At 53.2% G+C, this 16,791-nt stretch overlaps 7 protein-coding genes across 7 annotated transcripts; 3 read left to right on the top strand and 4 right to left on the bottom strand.

Annotated features, from left to right (window-relative positions):
- Positions 1 to 181: 181 nt before the first annotated feature.
- Positions 182 to 388, bottom strand: P152DRAFT_403512 (uncharacterized protein; the record flags this gene model as incomplete). The annotated part of the gene is made up of 1 exon (XM_033676708.1): positions 182 to 388. The coding sequence occupies one exon, from the start codon at positions 386 to 388 to the stop codon at positions 182 to 184; it is 207 nt and encodes a 68-aa protein (XP_033530993.1).
- A 2,869-nt stretch (positions 389 to 3,257) lies between these two features.
- Positions 3,258 to 3,984, top strand: P152DRAFT_452043 (uncharacterized protein; the record flags this gene model as incomplete). The annotated part of the gene is made up of 3 exons (XM_033678269.1): positions 3,258 to 3,452; positions 3,509 to 3,721; positions 3,772 to 3,984. 3 exons carry the CDS (start codon positions 3,258 to 3,260, stop codon positions 3,982 to 3,984), a joined length of 621 nt encoding a protein of 206 aa, XP_033530992.1.
- Positions 3,985 to 5,948: 1,964 nt separating this feature from the next.
- P152DRAFT_461545 (uncharacterized protein) lies at positions 5,949 to 6,255 on the bottom strand. The gene has a single exon (XM_033680151.1). The coding sequence runs from the start codon at positions 6,240 to 6,242 to the stop codon at positions 6,039 to 6,041; it is 204 nt and encodes a 67-aa protein (XP_033530991.1). The 5' UTR covers positions 6,243 to 6,255; the 3' UTR covers positions 5,949 to 6,038.
- A 374-nt stretch (positions 6,256 to 6,629) lies between these two features.
- Positions 6,630 to 8,924, bottom strand: P152DRAFT_461543 (alpha,alpha-trehalose-phosphate synthase 1). The gene is made up of 5 exons (XM_033680150.1): positions 8,286 to 8,924; positions 7,866 to 8,238; positions 7,441 to 7,811; positions 7,050 to 7,389; positions 6,630 to 6,999 (listed from the first exon to the last, which is right to left on the bottom strand). Exons 1-5 carry the CDS (start codon positions 8,590 to 8,592, stop codon positions 6,858 to 6,860), a joined length of 1,533 nt encoding a protein of 510 aa, XP_033530990.1. The 5' UTR covers positions 8,593 to 8,924; the 3' UTR covers positions 6,630 to 6,857.
- Positions 8,925 to 9,696: 772 nt separating this feature from the next.
- P152DRAFT_161593 (uncharacterized protein) lies at positions 9,697 to 11,026 on the top strand. The gene is made up of 3 exons (XM_033674021.1): positions 9,697 to 9,918; positions 9,998 to 10,090; positions 10,220 to 11,026. The coding sequence occupies exons 1-3, from the start codon at positions 9,915 to 9,917 to the stop codon at positions 10,813 to 10,815; spliced, it is 693 nt and encodes a 230-aa protein (XP_033530989.1). The 5' UTR covers positions 9,697 to 9,914; the 3' UTR covers positions 10,816 to 11,026.
- Positions 11,027 to 11,175: 149 nt separating this feature from the next.
- Positions 11,176 to 11,955, bottom strand: P152DRAFT_161618 (uncharacterized protein). Its single transcript, XM_033674022.1, has 3 exons — positions 11,825 to 11,955; positions 11,695 to 11,775; positions 11,176 to 11,632 (listed from the first exon to the last, which is right to left on the bottom strand). Exons 1-3 carry the CDS (start codon positions 11,825 to 11,827, stop codon positions 11,537 to 11,539), a joined length of 180 nt encoding a protein of 59 aa, XP_033530988.1. The 5' UTR covers positions 11,828 to 11,955; the 3' UTR covers positions 11,176 to 11,536.
- A 287-nt stretch (positions 11,956 to 12,242) lies between these two features.
- P152DRAFT_461539 (Adaptor protein complex beta subunit) lies at positions 12,243 to 15,239 on the top strand. Its single transcript, XM_033680149.1, has 7 exons — positions 12,243 to 12,595; positions 12,647 to 12,667; positions 12,719 to 12,850; positions 12,897 to 13,534; positions 13,583 to 14,151; positions 14,198 to 14,553; positions 14,604 to 15,239. The coding sequence occupies exons 1-7, from the start codon at positions 12,519 to 12,521 to the stop codon at positions 15,040 to 15,042; spliced, it is 2,232 nt and encodes a 743-aa protein (XP_033530987.1). The 5' UTR covers positions 12,243 to 12,518; the 3' UTR covers positions 15,043 to 15,239.
- Positions 15,240 to 16,791: the final 1,552 nt, after the last annotated feature.

Genomic DNA, 16,791 nt, shown 5'->3' with positions numbered 1-16,791 from the left:
GAAACCCAGCTCTGAATATGTCAGCGCCTGGTGGGTATGTGCCTTGATCTCATAAGAACGCCCCAATATCTCAGATGTTCATCCAGGTCGCTAAAACGACCGTGAACCAGACCGAAAGAAACCCCTATCCAGCGACGCCGGGCCCGAGAAAAGAAATAGCAGACAATCTCCGCGTCGTATGTCACGAGTTTCGCGATTTGTTGGTGTCCGTGAATCCAAAGTCCACTGGCGACGGTGGAGGAGCCGGTGTTTCGGCTACGCTGACGCCGATCGTCCGAATGGATATCGGTTGGCTTGCTTTGAATGCGGCCGCGATGTCATGAGAGAGAGTCGGATGTGTTGAGATGGAGAGGCGGACGCGCGGGTGGGAGCTTTGAGCGGCAGGCATTTTGAGGACTGCGAACGAGTGTAATGAGGTTTGATATCTCAGGATTCCGACACTGTGGATAATGTATTCGTGGCCGATAGTCGTCGAACGTTAAGGGCGGCTGGATTCTGTAAGGGAGAGGTGCGAGCAAGTCACTGGTCGATGATGGAATGGGTTGTTCGGGAATTATATAAAGGTCGGTTACGGAGACTTCTTAAGACGTCGACCAAAATGACGACAAGCGGACCTCGGCGGAAGGAGAACGATTCGAGCGGGAAAACTCTGTGTTGTCAAGGCCAGACTGGCTTGAGATTTTGAGTGCTCCTGAGTCACGGCACGGAGCGTCCACTGGTCAACAAAGAAATCCTATTTGTCTGAGTCAGAATCAATACATCTCTGGTAAGTCGTGTGCGAACAGAAGCCCAATATGCACCAGGGTTGCATAATGATGCTGTGAAATGGCCAATTGGCCCTCCTCTCATTTCTCGGATATCAACCATTAAGAATCATTTCTGACCTCGGCACGGATCACCATGGCTTTTCAGCGCAGGAGGTCCGATCAACCACCGAGAAAAAAAATTGAAAAGTATGTTGTATGACAAGTGTCCGACAAGTGTGCAAAGACCAAGGTGGTCGGGCGAATGGTGCGGGCTGAAATATGGTCTGTGTCTGATGGAGTGACGTGGAATGTTGGAAGTAAGACGGACACGGAGTCCCGAAACGCTTGACTGGCCAAGGAATGAAATAGGAGGGTTACCTGGGTTGCCGTGCGACCAATTCTTGCATATGCCAGATTGTAGAAAATAAATCCAAGACACGTCGGTCGAATTCTAGAGCAGCGAGTGCTTGGCCCAAACGTGATATAAATCCTTTGAAATGGATTGGAGAGGAGGCGGCCAACTCTGCTACGCAACGTTGACTTAATAAGTTGATATTGAGTAGTACACTGAAGGGGACGGTAGGACGACGACGACTCAGGCTGGTGAAGAAGGATTGAATGCAGGAATTTGGATTCGGATTCTTTCCATCGTGGAAAAACGAAGGGCTTCGGAGGCTTTTTGAACCCCTTCAGTCCTCACCGACACTTCCGGCCATTCAATCTGAATGATTCTTCCATCTTTCTCCCTGCGTATCATTTGCGCTGGATTCAGGATCTCTGGTTTGATGTGCCCAGTGCAGCACTGCATGGCTGCAACTACCATATTACCCCCACACTGGTTTTAGCTTGCTACTTGCTAGATGTCAGACAGCGGGCGGAAGGCTGAAGGCAGGCATGAGGCAAGGGAATGAAGGGATGTCGACTGTCGTATTATTGGACTCTGGAGATTTAGGGATGCTTTCGGCAGCTTTCCCCATTCTAAAATTCCATTCTTCCATGCTAAGCATGCTTCCATCGCTCCAGTCTTCCCCGTTCCCTGTTCTCCACTTCCCCGACTGCCCCGTTTCGGCGGAGACACGGGGTGGAGAAACCGCTCAAAAGCAAGCCTGGATTATGGGAAGGCTTTCGGGAGCCAAGGGTGAAAGGAGGGAACTCGTCGGATTCTGATTCGCGCATTGAGATTGAGACAATCCCACACTTGGCTGCTGCATTTAATGATGCTCGCAAGCTAGCGCCTAGCCTGGCATGTCGCATGCAATATGCATGATGCAGCCCTTTGATGCCCGCTGCACGAATCTAGGGAGCGTGTTATGTGACAGATCCACTGCCAGCGCTCAGCAGCAATCCGTTTCGCTCGGAGAGTTGGGTTGTGTCGTTCTGCGGTTTAAGGCTGGGTTTGGCAGAAAAAAGGAAACGAAATTACGAAGGATGGTTGTCGGATTCCTCATTCGCCCAGTGTGAGTTTGACACTCAATTCTTTTGTATGCCTAGTGTCCTATTTTGCTCTCAGTGACTTGGCTCATTGCGTGCTTGCATTTCTTTTGACTGACATCGATAGTGCTATCTATCCCTAGGAACGTGGGATGATGCATCAAGCAACCTAAGCAAGCTGTCAGCGAGCAACCGATTTCCGCTGAGAACACACCGGGTCCATTCAAGATTCGCCGCTTGATCCAAACCTCGTGCCCTCATTTTGCGCTCACTGCCTGTTGGACGAATCCAGTGGGCAGTGTTACGCGCACAAGGGCATACAGTGGCTTTTACGACAGCATTGCGAGCCGATATGAGCACGATAATTCTCCGATGCCGATATTGGAGAACATGGCATTCAGAAAGGCTTCTTTGTGCTTTCAATTCGCCCAATGAGCAGGGCATAGGAGGATGGAGCCAAATGCTTAGCCCGTAGCGGTGCAGGAGGAAGGTTGGACAGTTGAATCAGTAGACTAACAGTAGGAAACCAGACGTTTTCCTCGGACACAAAGCCACGACAGGGCAAGTTGACGCCGCAATCAAGAGTCTAGTCGGGGTTACCAGAATATCCTGGAGGAGCATCTCGATCTCTCTCGTCATCAATGCCTGTCTTGTCTGTCGTCACCTTGGGAGTCAGACTCTAGGTCTAGCGCGTAACCCTAGCACACCAACTGAGGATAGCTCTTCTTGAAGGATAGTGAAGCTATTCCGAACGCATAAAATATAAGAACAGTAACCAGATATAATGTATGTACATAGGTTGTATATTACAATGGAATATACCATTTCGGACACTTTGACAGCGCATTCTAGAGCAAAATTGGATACCGTGTGGTCGATGAGAGTCTGGGGAGAGCTCGTTCAATGACATCACCACCGTATCATACCAGTAGTCACACTATACAGGGCCTCCATATATATTGATCCGACAAAACATCACCAGCCGCTTCATGATGCTAGATTTCGAAACTCAAACATACCAGTACATTCCAAACTTCGAGTCGAGCCGTTCTGATCAGTCAAAGACTTTCAAACCTCATCATGGCTTCCAGCAACACCACCACCGGCAACAAGCTGTCAGATCCCTATACTGCCAAAAACGTCGATGAACCCGATCTCAAGACCAAGGTGGAGGACCTTGCTGCATTTGTCGAGAGCCATATGTTCTGTATGATGACCACACATGTCCCGAATTCCCCGCTCCTGGCGTCTCGATGCATGGCTGTGGCCGGGAAGGTCAGTTTCCGGAGCATCTCGACCGTCTCATGGCCGTCGTCTGACCAGATCCGCAGGAATCCAACGGTCTCGACCTTATCTTCCACGCCAATTCGGAATCGGGGAAGACCGATGACCTCCACTCCGACTGCGACGTGAATCTCGGGTTCGTCACCCCGATTGGCGAATGGGCCTCGATTGCGGGCAAGGCGACCATTGAGACCGACCGCGAAGAGATCAAAAGATACTACTCCGAGGGTCTACGTGCGTGGCTGGGGGACTTGGGAGACGTAAGTGCCCGGTGCCGTCGCCGTGGTTCGCGTGACACTGATCGATACAGGGCGTTCGCGACGGCGGACCCGATGACCCGCGCATCTGCTTGATTCGGGTCAAGACTGTGACAGCTCAATACTGCGTCACCAAGAAGGGGATTATCGCCAGTGCCATTGAGATTGCCAAGTCCGTGGCCCAAGGGTCCGTGCCGAATATCAACAAGATCCGACATATCAGTGAGGAGGAAGCGAACCAGTGGAGGTCGAAGTATCGGGAGTAGGGCACGACAACTCACGAAGACGAGAATGAATAAATGTCGCATCCGGAGCAAAATCGTACATTAAATGTGCCTGCATATGAATCATGACGCTAGGCAACGTATCAGTAAACAATGAGATTGCGGATACTGGATACGCCTCCCAATCATGAGAACGATTATTACGCTGCCGCGGCGGTAGTCTTGTCGTGAAACTCCAACGTCATCGCGGCGAGAAAACACGGAATCTCCTTCCGTTCCTCCACCCAGAACTCCACCAGCGGCCGAATTTCGCGAGCAAACTCACTCCTCGGCCCGCCACTCACTTTCATCGTCCCATTCTCCCCATCGAACACGATGCTATTCTCCTGCCCCTGCTCCTCGTCCCCCGGATAGAACATGCTCGTCGCCTTGACCCGCCCGTTCGGCATGAAGTCTAGCTTCCATCCAAGCAGCGACGCGACCGCTTCGCGGAACTCCCCCGCTTTTGCCGTGTAGATCTGCATGCGGCGGAGGTTGCGCTTCTCCTTTTGCGCGACTTCGGCGGTGACGGCGGAGAGCTCGTCGCGGATCGAGTCGACGCTCGCTTGGGGGACCAGTTTTGGCGCGTCCGCAGCGTTGGCATCGAATCGCGCTTCCAATGCGGAGAGCAGCGCCTTGTTCTCGACTCGGAGGGTTCGGAGGGTACTCATTTTTACGGCCTCGGCTTGGGCTGTGGGGTTGTCGCAGAGTTCGAGAACCCGGGTGCGAGAAGACTGTCGGAGCCCCGAGAGCTGTTTGTTCTGTGCCTTCATTTCGGATTCGAGAACGGCGTTGCGAGAGTGCAGTTTAGAGATCTCGTCTTGGAGGTTGTGGTTCTTGCGGTAGAGCTCGCCTAATCGCTCGTCATCCTCGGGTTCGCGATGTCTTTTCGATCCGGTGGAAGGGGATTGGGGGACGGCGCGGTCCTCAAGGCTGGCGAGCTCTTTGCGGATATTGTCGACCTCTGCACGGTATTCGTCAACCAGACCTTCCAGCGTCTGGATTTGGGCTGTTTTTTCTCCATCGTATTTGTCCGGCTCGTTCTCCGCTTGTTCGGCATCCAGCGCTTTTAACTGCGCGCGGAGATACTCTACCTCTTTCACGGCCAGGTTCTTTTGCCTCTCCAATCGTGCCCGGGCCTTGCTATCGCCTCCGGGGGCCACGGGACCCCCCGATTTCTTCAACGTTTCGATTTCCGCGACCAACTTCGCTTTGGATTCCTCGAGCGATCCGATGGCGTCATCCTTCGTCCTCAGTTCCGGTTGTATCGCGCCTAGCCGTTCCGTTAAGGACGCGTTTTCGAGTCTTGCGCGCATGAATACGCGGGCCATTTCTTCGGGACTATCGAATTGAAGTTCGCCTTGTGATTCGTCCTGGCTCTCGAGGTACGACGCCCATGAGGTCCGCTCGTCCTCCAGGATTTGTCGACGCAGTTGCGCTTCGCTCAGCTGCCGCCGCAAATCATCCATCATCCGCACCCGGCCCTCCAATACGCGCTTCTCCTCCTCGACCACTTGGATCGCTTTCTGGCGTTCTCGGAATCGCTTGAGCTCCGCGAGTTGCTCTCGGTTGGATACCTCCAGCTTCTTCATGTTCGCCACTTGCTCGGAAAACTCCCGCTTCATCACCGCCACTTCGTTCGAATCGCCCGACTGCGATCGAAGTTGAAACACTTCATTCTGCAGCTCGCTGGCATCGGCCTCTTGCTTGGCCAATTTCTGTTGGGTAGATTGTAGTAATGACGCCCTCGACTCGAGGTCATCGCGCAATTGATCGAAGGATTGTTGTAAGGACCCGTACTTGGACTCAATTTCCTCGACTCGATGTTGGCAATCCCTGTCTTGCGTCGCGACCTGGTCACGAGAGTCTTCGACTTCTTCCTGAAGCTCGCGATTTTGCTCCGAGAGATCCCTGATCTTCCGCTCCAGATCCCGTTTCTCATTAACGCTGTTCTCTTGCACTTCTTGTAGCTCCCTCGATAACGAATCGTACTTGCTCGTGGCCGTGTTACATTTGGACTCGGCGATCTGTTCGAGCCTTAGCAACCTCCCAATCACTCATTCGTATTGCGAACATACTTGAGCCCGCTTGAAGTCTGCCTCTGCTCTATTCTCCAACTCCCGCAGCTCCTTCTGATGCTCCAACGCCGCGAGTTCGCGCTCCTGCTTGATGGACTCGAGCTCATAATGGAGCGTGTTGATTTGCGCCCGCAAATCCTCGTTGCCGGAATCTAGGAACGGTGAGCGCAATCCTAAGGTCATCACGTCCTAGCCGCCTCACCTGCTCGTATCTGCGATTGTCGCAAAGTTTGGCGCAATTGTTGTGGGGGGTGTTCGACGGGCGCACCTGTCAGCAGGTCGTACGTCGGTTGGTTTCGAGCAGCCGCCATTGCAGAGCAAGATGCGCGTTCATCGCATGCCCGGTCTTGTACGTAGATCGCGTTTAACGAAGGAGTCGGAATGACCCGTAGGAAATGCGGGCAATGCAAATCGAAAGTTTACAGTTTCGTTTGTTATCAACCGACGCGCTGGAGACGCGCGGATCACGTGGTCCAAACATCACCATCTATCTACCATCGTTGATTCACGTTTCGACGTTTGACAACATCTAAACGGAATATTACTCATCACTCATATATATCATATGCTGCGTGGTACAAGTTAAAGGTTATGTTCTAAGAACTATTCTATGTAAGGCCTTTCCAAGGCGAATTTAGTCCATCATACTCTTTTCCTTTACAAAGTATAAATAAAAATCGCCAGTGGTCTATTTTCGTTGCCGATAAGACAGTTGGCATGCTGATTCATTACGCATTGCCTCCAACGCCGGATCCCATGCTTACTCCTTGCGCCTCGTGGGATTGAAACGGCATGTCTTCATGCACTCGCCGTATGTTCGGACTCGTTGGCGTTGGCATCGGAATCGGCGTTCTCCGATCGTTTCCGAATGTTGAGCCTCTGCTCTGCTTGCGTCGAAACCCGGTTGAGCTCCGATACGAACTGCTTGCCCCACCAAGCGCTGCAATGGTCAGTGAGTCGCCCTTCGCGGTACCGGCCAGGAGTTCGTACCTTGTATATTTGTTGATATACCGGGCGAGCTTCTCGTAATTGGCCGCCCGATGCTCGTCACTCATCGTGACAGCATCGTGAATGGCATCGGCTAGCTCCTCGGTGTTCCAGGGGTTAACGACGATGCTTCCATTCAGGCTCTGGGCCGCACCGGTGAACTCCGAGAGGATCATGACACCATGTCGATTTTGCTGGGCGGCAATGTATTCGTAGGAGACCAAGTTCATGCCGTCGCGGGTGGAAGAGACAAGGCAGACATCGGAAACGGCGTACAGGGCGATGAGTTCATCGAACGAAACGGATTTATGCATGAAATGTATGGGCATGAATTCGATCGTGCCTGTCGTCGTATTAGCCGTGTTGGTAGCACGCAAGCTATGAGGAGTCGAACCGAATTTGCCGTTGATTCTTCCAACCAGTTCGTTCACCACGGCTCGTAGGTTCTGATATTCTTCGACATCTTGCCGACTCGGAACCGCTACCTGGACAAGGACGACTTTGCCGATCCATTCCGGATGCTCGGTCAGGAACACCTCGAGAGCATGGAGCTTTTGTGGTACGCCTTTGATATAATCCAAGCGATCGACGCCGACGATGAGTTTGACGCCTTGGAATTTGCGTTCCAGCGTTGCGATTCGCTCTTGTACTTTGGGCTTCTTGAGGCCTTCCTCAAACTTCTCCGGATCGATGCCGATGGGGAATGCGCCGATGGTGACCACTCGCCCATCGAATTCCACCCCATTTGGAGTGGTCGGTAGCCCACTGCCAACTAGGTTAGACCATCTCACCAAAGGGCGACACGCCGACACGACTTACAGGATTCTCGAGCAGCTGCTAAGGAAATGGCGAGCGTATTCGTAGGTATGAAAGCCGATCAGGTCGCAATGGAGAACGCCTAGGAGGATTTCGTTTCGAACGGGCAGGATGCGGTAGATTTCGCTACTGGGGAATGGCGTATGCAAGAAGAAGCCGATTTTCACGTTCTTCTTGGTGTCGCCGATCTCCTCGCGCAGCATTGCTGGTAAGAGCATTAGGTGGTAGTCATGCACCCAGACCAGGTCGTTATCATTGACGTCCTTTGCAATGGCTTTCGCGAAGAGGCGGTTGGCTTCGCTATAGGCATTCCAAGCATCCTCGTCGAAGGTCATTTCTCCGGGATGATAGTGGAAGAGGGGCCATAGGATCGAATCTGGAGTGGAATTAGCATCCATGTAGGGGTTAGAGGGGGTTACGCACTTGAAAAGCCATTATAGTGTCGGTCGGCCAGTTCATCTTCGAGCATGATCGGGATGGCGCCGTACTCCTCCTTCAACCGCTGCGAGAGGGCCCCGATTTCATTCTCCGGCACTTCCAATCCCGGCCATCCATACCATTGGAAGGTGGTCGTCTTGGATAGTCCGCTCAGACCGCTGACTAGGCCTCCGCTTGACATGGAGGTGTCATATTTCCCGTCCTCCGAACGCTTAATGGTGACGGGGAGGCGATTGGAGACGAGAAGGAGCCGGCCCTCTTTGCTTTTGTCTGCTTCGGGAGGGGAAGACATGTTTGATCAATGGAGGATGTCTGCTAGATCGTGTGGTCTCGATGGAAGGAAAAGCTCGAAGGAAAACGGTGGTACCAGGGAGAGGGAAGGCAGAAGTGGATCAATGGATCTTGATGCGGCGATGTGGGGGAATGTAGCAAGCGAAGGAACATGACCAGTGGACAGAAGAAAAATGAGAATGTTTAGGATAATTGGCGGAAATCTGCACGTGAAATAAAGGTGCACATTGCGGTAGGGTAGGGCATAGGGGAATAGGGATCACGATGCTCAATCACGATGATCGATCACGATGTTGATTCTGTTGGCACCGAATTCTTGCTTTGAGATCACAGTTGGGGATGTGATTGCAGAGGTATGATGACATCGGAGCAACGTGAATGGGCGCCTGGTGGCCTGAATGAGAGGATCCTCCGGGGGGGACGAAATTGAGTTACGTTTCTTGGCATTCCCCCAACCATCACCACCATCACCACCGTCATAGGGAGGCCCGATTCGCTCAAAAATAGCGTAATATCAAAAGTATACTCTTTTCCTAACTAGGTGACTACTAGAAGTCTGTTTTGGTGAATTCTCCGCCGTGTTCTAGTTAAGGTCGTGGGAGTTGTGGTTGGGGGAATGCCAAGAAACGTAACTCAATTTCGTCCCCACCGGAGGGATCTGGGATCTGGATGCACGTGGGCACGGGCTGGGACTCGAGATTGTAAGGCATCAAGGCGAGAGCGAGGCATCAATCGCCACTCACGACCAGATTTGATTGACTGGACTCACTAGCAACACTTGACTGTCCACGCTGTCTTAACTCTTAACCCCATGGCTACCTGCCTGCAAGTGTTGTAGTCAATTCACCACACCATCATTCACTCTCTGCGGTTCTAGGAAAAAATGAAAATTCAGAGTCACTGATAAACTATTAAGCTATCCGCTTACTCATTTCAATTATTTCCAAACCACGATTAGTCGTCGCTGACCAATCAACCTTGCCATCAATTCCATCCCTGCAACCAAACTTCAGGGTCAGGAATCACGCGTCGCGTCGCCCGCGACTGTACTGGCCCTCCAGGACCACCGGTCCAGCTGGTCGCGAGAGACATCTCTCAATTCGACAGCATGAGTTCTCCGTCGGGAACAGAGGAGGGGAAAAAGGAAATCGACGACCTGCTCATCAGACTGGTGGACGAACAATGCCGCGAACAGGGCACCGATAACACCGTGTCGGTCAATGGCATTCGTACCGCCGCCGAGAAGGAGAGAGGCCTCATCACAGGATTTCTGAGGGGCAATCGGTATTGGAATTCTCGGAGCAAAGAGGTCATCACGGCTGCATGGGTAAGTTCATGGGACACGGGACTAAGGCGCCACTCATTCACGCCGACCATCTAACAGGAACGGAACAACCCCGATCCAGATCAAGTTGAGCCAGATCCAAAATCATCAAAAAAGAAAAGGAAGTCATCGGAACACGATGACCATCCCAGGAAGAAGCGGAAAGAGCCAGTGGGTGAGTTTGATTTCGTCGTTCAGCTTGACGATGAAGGCGCTTCGTCGACCAAGACCAAGAGTGAGGTGACGTCCAAAGTCAGACGTCGTCCTACCGTCATCTCCTCCGATGTTGAGAGTGACGACACAGGGAAGGATGAGGAAGAGACGAAAGAATCCCCACCAAAAGAGCTAGCGTCCACCTCGCATTCCTCACCGGAGCCCGCCCCGGCCCTGGAATCCGACAGCGACATGTCCGTCCTCATCGATGATGGGCCGCCCCGGAAGAAGACTAAGGCCGCAAAGTCCGGCGCGAAGGCCAAAGCAAAAGCGACGAAACCCAAAGCGCCCAAAGCAGCCCAATCGAAATCCGACGGCTCCACGTCGCAGGAGTCAGAGATCAAACGGCTGCAGGGCTGGCTCATCAAGTGCGGCATCCGCAAGCTGTGGCACAGGGAGCTGGCGCCGTACGCCACGCCAGGGGAGAAGATCGGGCATTTGAAAGAGATGCTTCGCGATGCGGGGATGGAGGGCCGGTACTCCGCTGAGAAGGCTAGGCAAATCAAGGAGCAGCGAGAGTTGGCCGCCGACCTGGAGGCGGTGACGGAGGGGAACAAGGTGTGGGGCAAGAAGAAAGAGGCTGAACAAGACGAGACCAAAGAGACCAAAGAGAAGCGCGGGAGGACGTTGGCGAAAGGGTTCAAAGACTTGGCGTTCCTGGAAGACGACGATGAAGAGTCCGATTGAGCGGCGTGTCATGAAAGTTGCGTGCCGTGGATTGTTGGACGGCCTGCAATCGGAAGGGAACCATTCGACCACAAGAGGCGCAGTTGCATGGGGGGTATTTCAAGGCTGAAGGAAAGTTTGCGACGGACGTCGTTTGTGCCCGAGCATCAAGCCCGATTAGGCACGGTGAATATAGGCGTCGCTTGTTGGTCAACGACGTTCCACATGCGGAAATCAGTTCGGTGTATAAAGATAGGACGTCAATCGTTGCGAGGGAAGGTTCGTAGACATCGTTTGCTCGGTCCTTTCGCAGAGTCAAAGGCCGCGATGGATGCCTTTGTGCAGCATATATACTCTGGCAGGCGGACTTCGGTGTATAAGGTAGAACGATATTCCCAACCCCGCCCTCCACGAAGCCCGTTCCCTCCCTTCGTCGCGCCATCATGTGTTACATCATCTTCCGTGGCTACCAGTGTGGCTGCACGCCCATCCCTCAAGGCGTGCGATACTGCCAACGCGCTTATCAAACTCGCCGGGCGTGCCCTCGGGAACTCAGCCGAGACATCCTGATGCCGGTCTGGCCGTCGCAATGTTGGGTTTGCTCGGGCTGCCCCGACGCGCCGAGACGCCGGTCTGGAACCCGTCGACCATTCCCAATTCGACCCGTCAGGTGGTCCAACTTACGATAGCATCGACCGACATGCACGGCTTCTTTAATTCTTTTACCCCGCCACCGACCCCGTCACGTCAGGCGGCCTAGCCCCCGCGTCGGGGTCATCCTTTGAGCGACGATGCTGACGACCGCCACGGACGACATGAAGAGAACAAGATTGTAGAACTATTTCCACAACATTCAGCAATTTCTAGCATGACGATGTTCGGTGGGTGGGGTCAGCGTACAGCGTTTCTCGAATATTCGCTCTCCTCCGCATCGCTCCGCGCATCCACAAACAATCGGCGTAGATTGGGGAGATTGAGAGCCTGTACACGGTTATGAGGGCATTCAGACGACGGACATTGCGGCTCATACCATTGGGCTAGTATTGACGGATGATTTAGATCAAAGGATTGTGGGATGGGCTGGGCGGGAGAGTGCAGCAAACAATGAGTAGACGGGAATCCGAAAATAGGAGGTCAAACCGATGGCTTGGGGATGAATGGGAATATTATGGACAATGAGGAGATGCTTTTCGGTTTTCAGGGAGGGGGAAAGAGGACCAAGGCTGTAGACTGTAGAAGATGTACGCGACGTACCAAACATGTACGATATTCAGCGCAAGATTCCTTTATTTATTGAGAAATACTGAGGATGTGATCTGAGATTAGGGATGTGGTTGACGTCCAGTCAATACAAGGATTCCCCTCAATCCCTGTCCTATGCCAAGCATTATCGTTGTTCGCAACACTTGACACTTGACAGGACACAGTGGGACAGTTGACACCATCCACTTTGATACTCCACCAGTTTGAAGCCTGGACCGCGAAGGAATTCCTGTTCCAATCCATTTCCCTCCTCCTCTATCGTCCATACTTTAGCATATGCCTCTATCCGCTTGGCTAACGTGCCCGTGACATCCATCCCTCCGCCTGGACGCCTGTCGACGTTTTGCCGCACTGAATCTACCCTACAGTCCAGCCGCTTTGCGGCGCATGGTTCAACCGACAGAAGCTATTCTCCCGAAATCGATCGTTGGGTACTGTGAGCTTCGGGCAACATTAGCATCATGGCTGTAAATCGCATACGAGGGGCGTTTCAAGTCCCCAAAAAGGGCGAAACGTTCGAACTAAGGGCGGGCCTAGTGTAAGCAAGCCGAGTATCGGTGTGGATGGACGCATGCTGATGGAGTTGCAGATCTCAGTATGCCCACGAGAGGTTTGTGATTTCTTCCTAGAATGAGGCATGCGGCAGTCTAATCCCAGATAGAAAGGAAGCTATTCAGAAAACTATCATGGCAATGACGTTGGGGAAGGACGTATCTGCTCTGTTTCCTGATGTGCTAAAGAACATTGCTACCGGCGACCTCGATCAGAAGAAGCTGGTGTACCTATATCTCATGTAAGGTTGAACATCAAATGCCATCGTCAAGGCTGACACGTTATAGGAACTACGCCAAATCTCACCCCGACCTCTGCATTCTCGCCGTCAATACGTTCGTCCAAGACTCCGAAGATCCGAACCCATTGGTCAGAGCGCTCGCCGTCCGGACAATGGGATGCATCCGTGTGGACAAAATGGTGGATTACATGGAAGAACCCCTCCGAAAAACCCTACGGGACGAGTCCCCATACGTTCGGAAGACGGCGGTGATCTGTGTCGCGAAACTGTTCGACCTCAACCCTCCCATGTGCATCGAAAACGGATTCATCGAAACCGTGCAGGATCTGGTGGGCGATCCGAACCCCATGGTCGTGGCCAATTCGGTCACCGCGCTCGCCGAGATCCACGAGCAATCGCCGGAAACCAAAGCGTTGATCATCACGCCTGCCACGTTGAAGAAAATGCTGATGGCCCTCAACGAGTGTACCGAGTGGGGCCGCATATCGATCTTGTCGAGCCTGGCGGAGTATCGAGCCGCGGACGTCAAGGAGGCGGAGCACATCTGCGAACGGGTGGTCCCGCAGTTCCAGCATGCGAATCCGAGCGTGGTGCTCTCGGCCGTGAAGGTGGTCTTCCTGCACATGCGATACATCGGTCAAGAGGCTGCACGGTCGTACTTGAAGAAGATGGCCCCGCCATTAGGTGAGCGAGAATATGCGTTTCTTCCCCCCACGGTCTAACGAATCGCAGTTACCCTGGTATCGTCGGAACCCGAGGTTCAATATGTTGCTCTACGCAACATCGATCTCCTCCTCCAAAGCCAACCTGGCATCCTCAGCAAAGAGATGCGTGTCTTTTTCTGCAAATACAATGACCCGCCATACCTCAAGTTGGAGAAGCTCGAGATCATGGTTCGAATCGCGAACGACAAAAACGTGGAGCAGCTGCTTGCCGAATTGAAGGAATATGCCATGGAAGTCGACATGGATTTCTGTCGAAGGGCCGTCAAGGCCATCGGTCAGGTTGCCATCAAGATCGCCAGCGCGACAGAAAAGTGCGTGAACGTACTACTGGACCTGATCGCTATGAAAGTCGGCTATGTGGTTCAAGAAGCCATCGTGGTCATCAAGGATATATTCAGAAAGTATCCTGGATACGAAGGCATCATCCCAACGCTGTGTCAGCACATCGATGACTTGGACGAACCGAACGCGAGGAGCTCATTGATCTGGATCATCGGAGAGTATGCTGAGAAAATCAATAATGCAGGCGACATATTGTCCAACTTCGTGGACGGTTTCGGCGAGGAGTTTCCTCAGGTAACGCTCTTCCATATCCTCGGAACGATTTTCCTAACATTGCCAGACACAACTTCAAATATTAACGGCGGTTGTCAAACTGTTTTTGAAGAAGCCGGACCAAAGCCAAGGACTGGTCCAGAAAGTTCTCCAGCGAGCAACCGCCGAGAACGACAATCCTGACATTCGCGATCGAGCTTACGTATACTGGAGATTGCTATCGAGCGATCCGGAAATCGCAAAGAACGTCGTCCTGTCCGAACGGCCACCCATCCCTTCGACCATCCAATCGTTACCACAACCGTTACTCGAGCAACTTCTCACCGAACTCTCAACCCTCGCATCCGTCTACCATAAGCCTCCATCCGCGTTTCTTGGCCAAGGCCGTTTCGGGGCCGAAGCCATGCAGAAGGCCGCTATCGAGTACGATTTGTCCATCCATTTTAACATAAGCAATGCTAACAGGACGACAGGGAACAACAGCAACTCGAACGCGAAAACCCCATCGCCGCAGCCGCGGTCGCCTCCGTCACCGGCGGCCAACTACCCCAGACCAACGCCGAAAACCTCCTTGACATCGACTTCGACGGCGCCGCCCCGGCCTCGCTGCAGAAAGAACCGCACACCGGCTCCTCTGGGCTGGAAGGCCTGGCCGGCACGCCGCAGCGGGTGGGGTCACCTTCCGGCGCACCGTCCACGGCGCCGCAGAATGCGATGGACGACTTGATGGGGTTGTTCGGCAACGGGACGGGAGGGGCAGCACCCACGTCGGCACCGGCCGCGGGAACGGGTGATTTAATGAATGGGTTCGGGGGGCTGGATCTGAGCGGTGGGCAGCCGACGACGTCGCCGCCTCCGGCATCATCGTCGGCGCAGAAGAAGACATCGGAAGATATCCTAGGGCTGTTTTAGGGGGCTTGTTTCCTCGCCCGCGAGGATGGGAGGTCGAGTATGCGATGGCATGTACGACGGGAAATAGGTTATCCATTAGCGATTTAGCAGGTCATGGTACACCGCAAAAAGCTTTATTTTGGTCGGCATGCGCCGCGTATGGATTAACGGGGTGGAGCAGTAGAATCCTCGAAGCAAAATATACCTTTTGGACTTTATCAAGCTCTCGCAAGCCCGGTTGATGGGCTCGTCTCACAATTCATGATCGATGGCGTGCCCTTTCTGTCAGAGCCAACATCATTGCTTTCTCACAACCTGACCGAACGGCGGCCTAGGAACGTATCCAATCAACCATTCCTTACGTTTCACCCATCTGACCTGTGACATGAGCCATTTCTACGAGTGTGGAAAGGGGGGGGGGGTTCCTTTTCCAGACCGTGTACCTCGAATCAGCATAGGCAAATGGGTACTAACGCCAGGTACTCGGAGTCCATTCAACCGTAGACGCATGTGGACCACCTACCGTTCATCAGAATTCCGGCACTCCATGTCAGGGAATCGTATATCTAAAAGTCTGGAGCGTGGAGTTCATATCAAAGATTATGGAGGTACGGTATGCATGGCCCATGTGGGAAATCCCGATTCCCCCGTCGCCAAGCTCCGTGGCGTTTCGTTCGAATCCGCAGGTTCCATCACTGAGGTAAGTGATAATGCCATTGTGAAGCGATGGCCCAGACCGCATGCAAGTGAGGAGGTGAACTTGGCCTGGCTCATTTGCAACCGAGTGGGCGGGGTTCGAGGTCATCCGGACACACGCACGGAACGCTGCACGATGGGAGAGCGGGGAAGGATGAGGGATGGTTTGTACCAATTGTATTGTATTATGCGCGTTTCCGCACGGGTGGTTACTGGAGGTGACGAGGTGGCGAGATGGTTTACCATCAATTCCTGGTTGGACCCGAGCATGGCAGGATGGCGACGCTTCCTAATCACCTGAGGTGGACTGCTTCTTCCTACTCGGTATTTTCCGCTCAGTTGATGGATGGAAGGGAATTGGAGAATGGGGTCGCTATCGTCGAATTGGAACCGATGGAAGAGACGAGACGTTCAGAGCGACATGAGTGCGAGGATGGATTGGCTACAAGGCACTCCGATCTCGGGAACGATCGTACGCGACGCGATCGGGGGGACCATCCACGGTACACGATCCAGATGATGTGGAAGAGGGGGAAGAAGGCGAGGGGCGGAACAGCCGTTGAAAATGGGCAAAAGTGGCACGTTTCTCCGCCGGCACGGTTCAGGCACGGCTGCTCCGATGCCATGGGTGGGTTGATACTGGATAACGAGGAAGATCTCGGACTGGCGACTGCAAGTGGCTGGCAGCATGGGGGATCTCATGATAGTTCTAAAGATATCGGCCGACATTCGGCCCAAAGGCGCCTGGTATCAGATATCAAATCCACGATACATGAGGCAATTTAATGCAAGGGAAATTAGTGTGTGCTCTTCAATCGATACACACTAATTAACATAGGAATTATGACGGTAAGCGAGGGGAGGTCAGGTCAAGTTGATGTGTCAGCGACACGGGGCACTAAAGCCTGTTTGTCATGGGCGCCGATAGACGTCAGAGACTCCGACCGTACTCCGCAATAGAAAGTCCAGCTCCTGCCCGCGAAATGTGAAGGTGAGCAGGAGTCAAGTCGTGATAGGCTCATGAGATCGACGCATTAGTATTCAGATTTCAGCGCCAACCCCATCTGCGGGGAT

This window comes from Eremomyces bilateralis, assembly GCF_010015585.1.
Source record: "Eremomyces bilateralis CBS 781.70 unplaced genomic scaffold P152scaffold_25, whole genome shotgun sequence".
Lineage (NCBI taxonomy): Eukaryota > Fungi > Ascomycota > Dothideomycetes > Eremomycetales > Eremomycetaceae > Eremomyces > Eremomyces bilateralis.
Note: the sequence above shows the minus strand (reverse complement) of the source record. Positions and strands in the feature narration are given on the sequence as shown.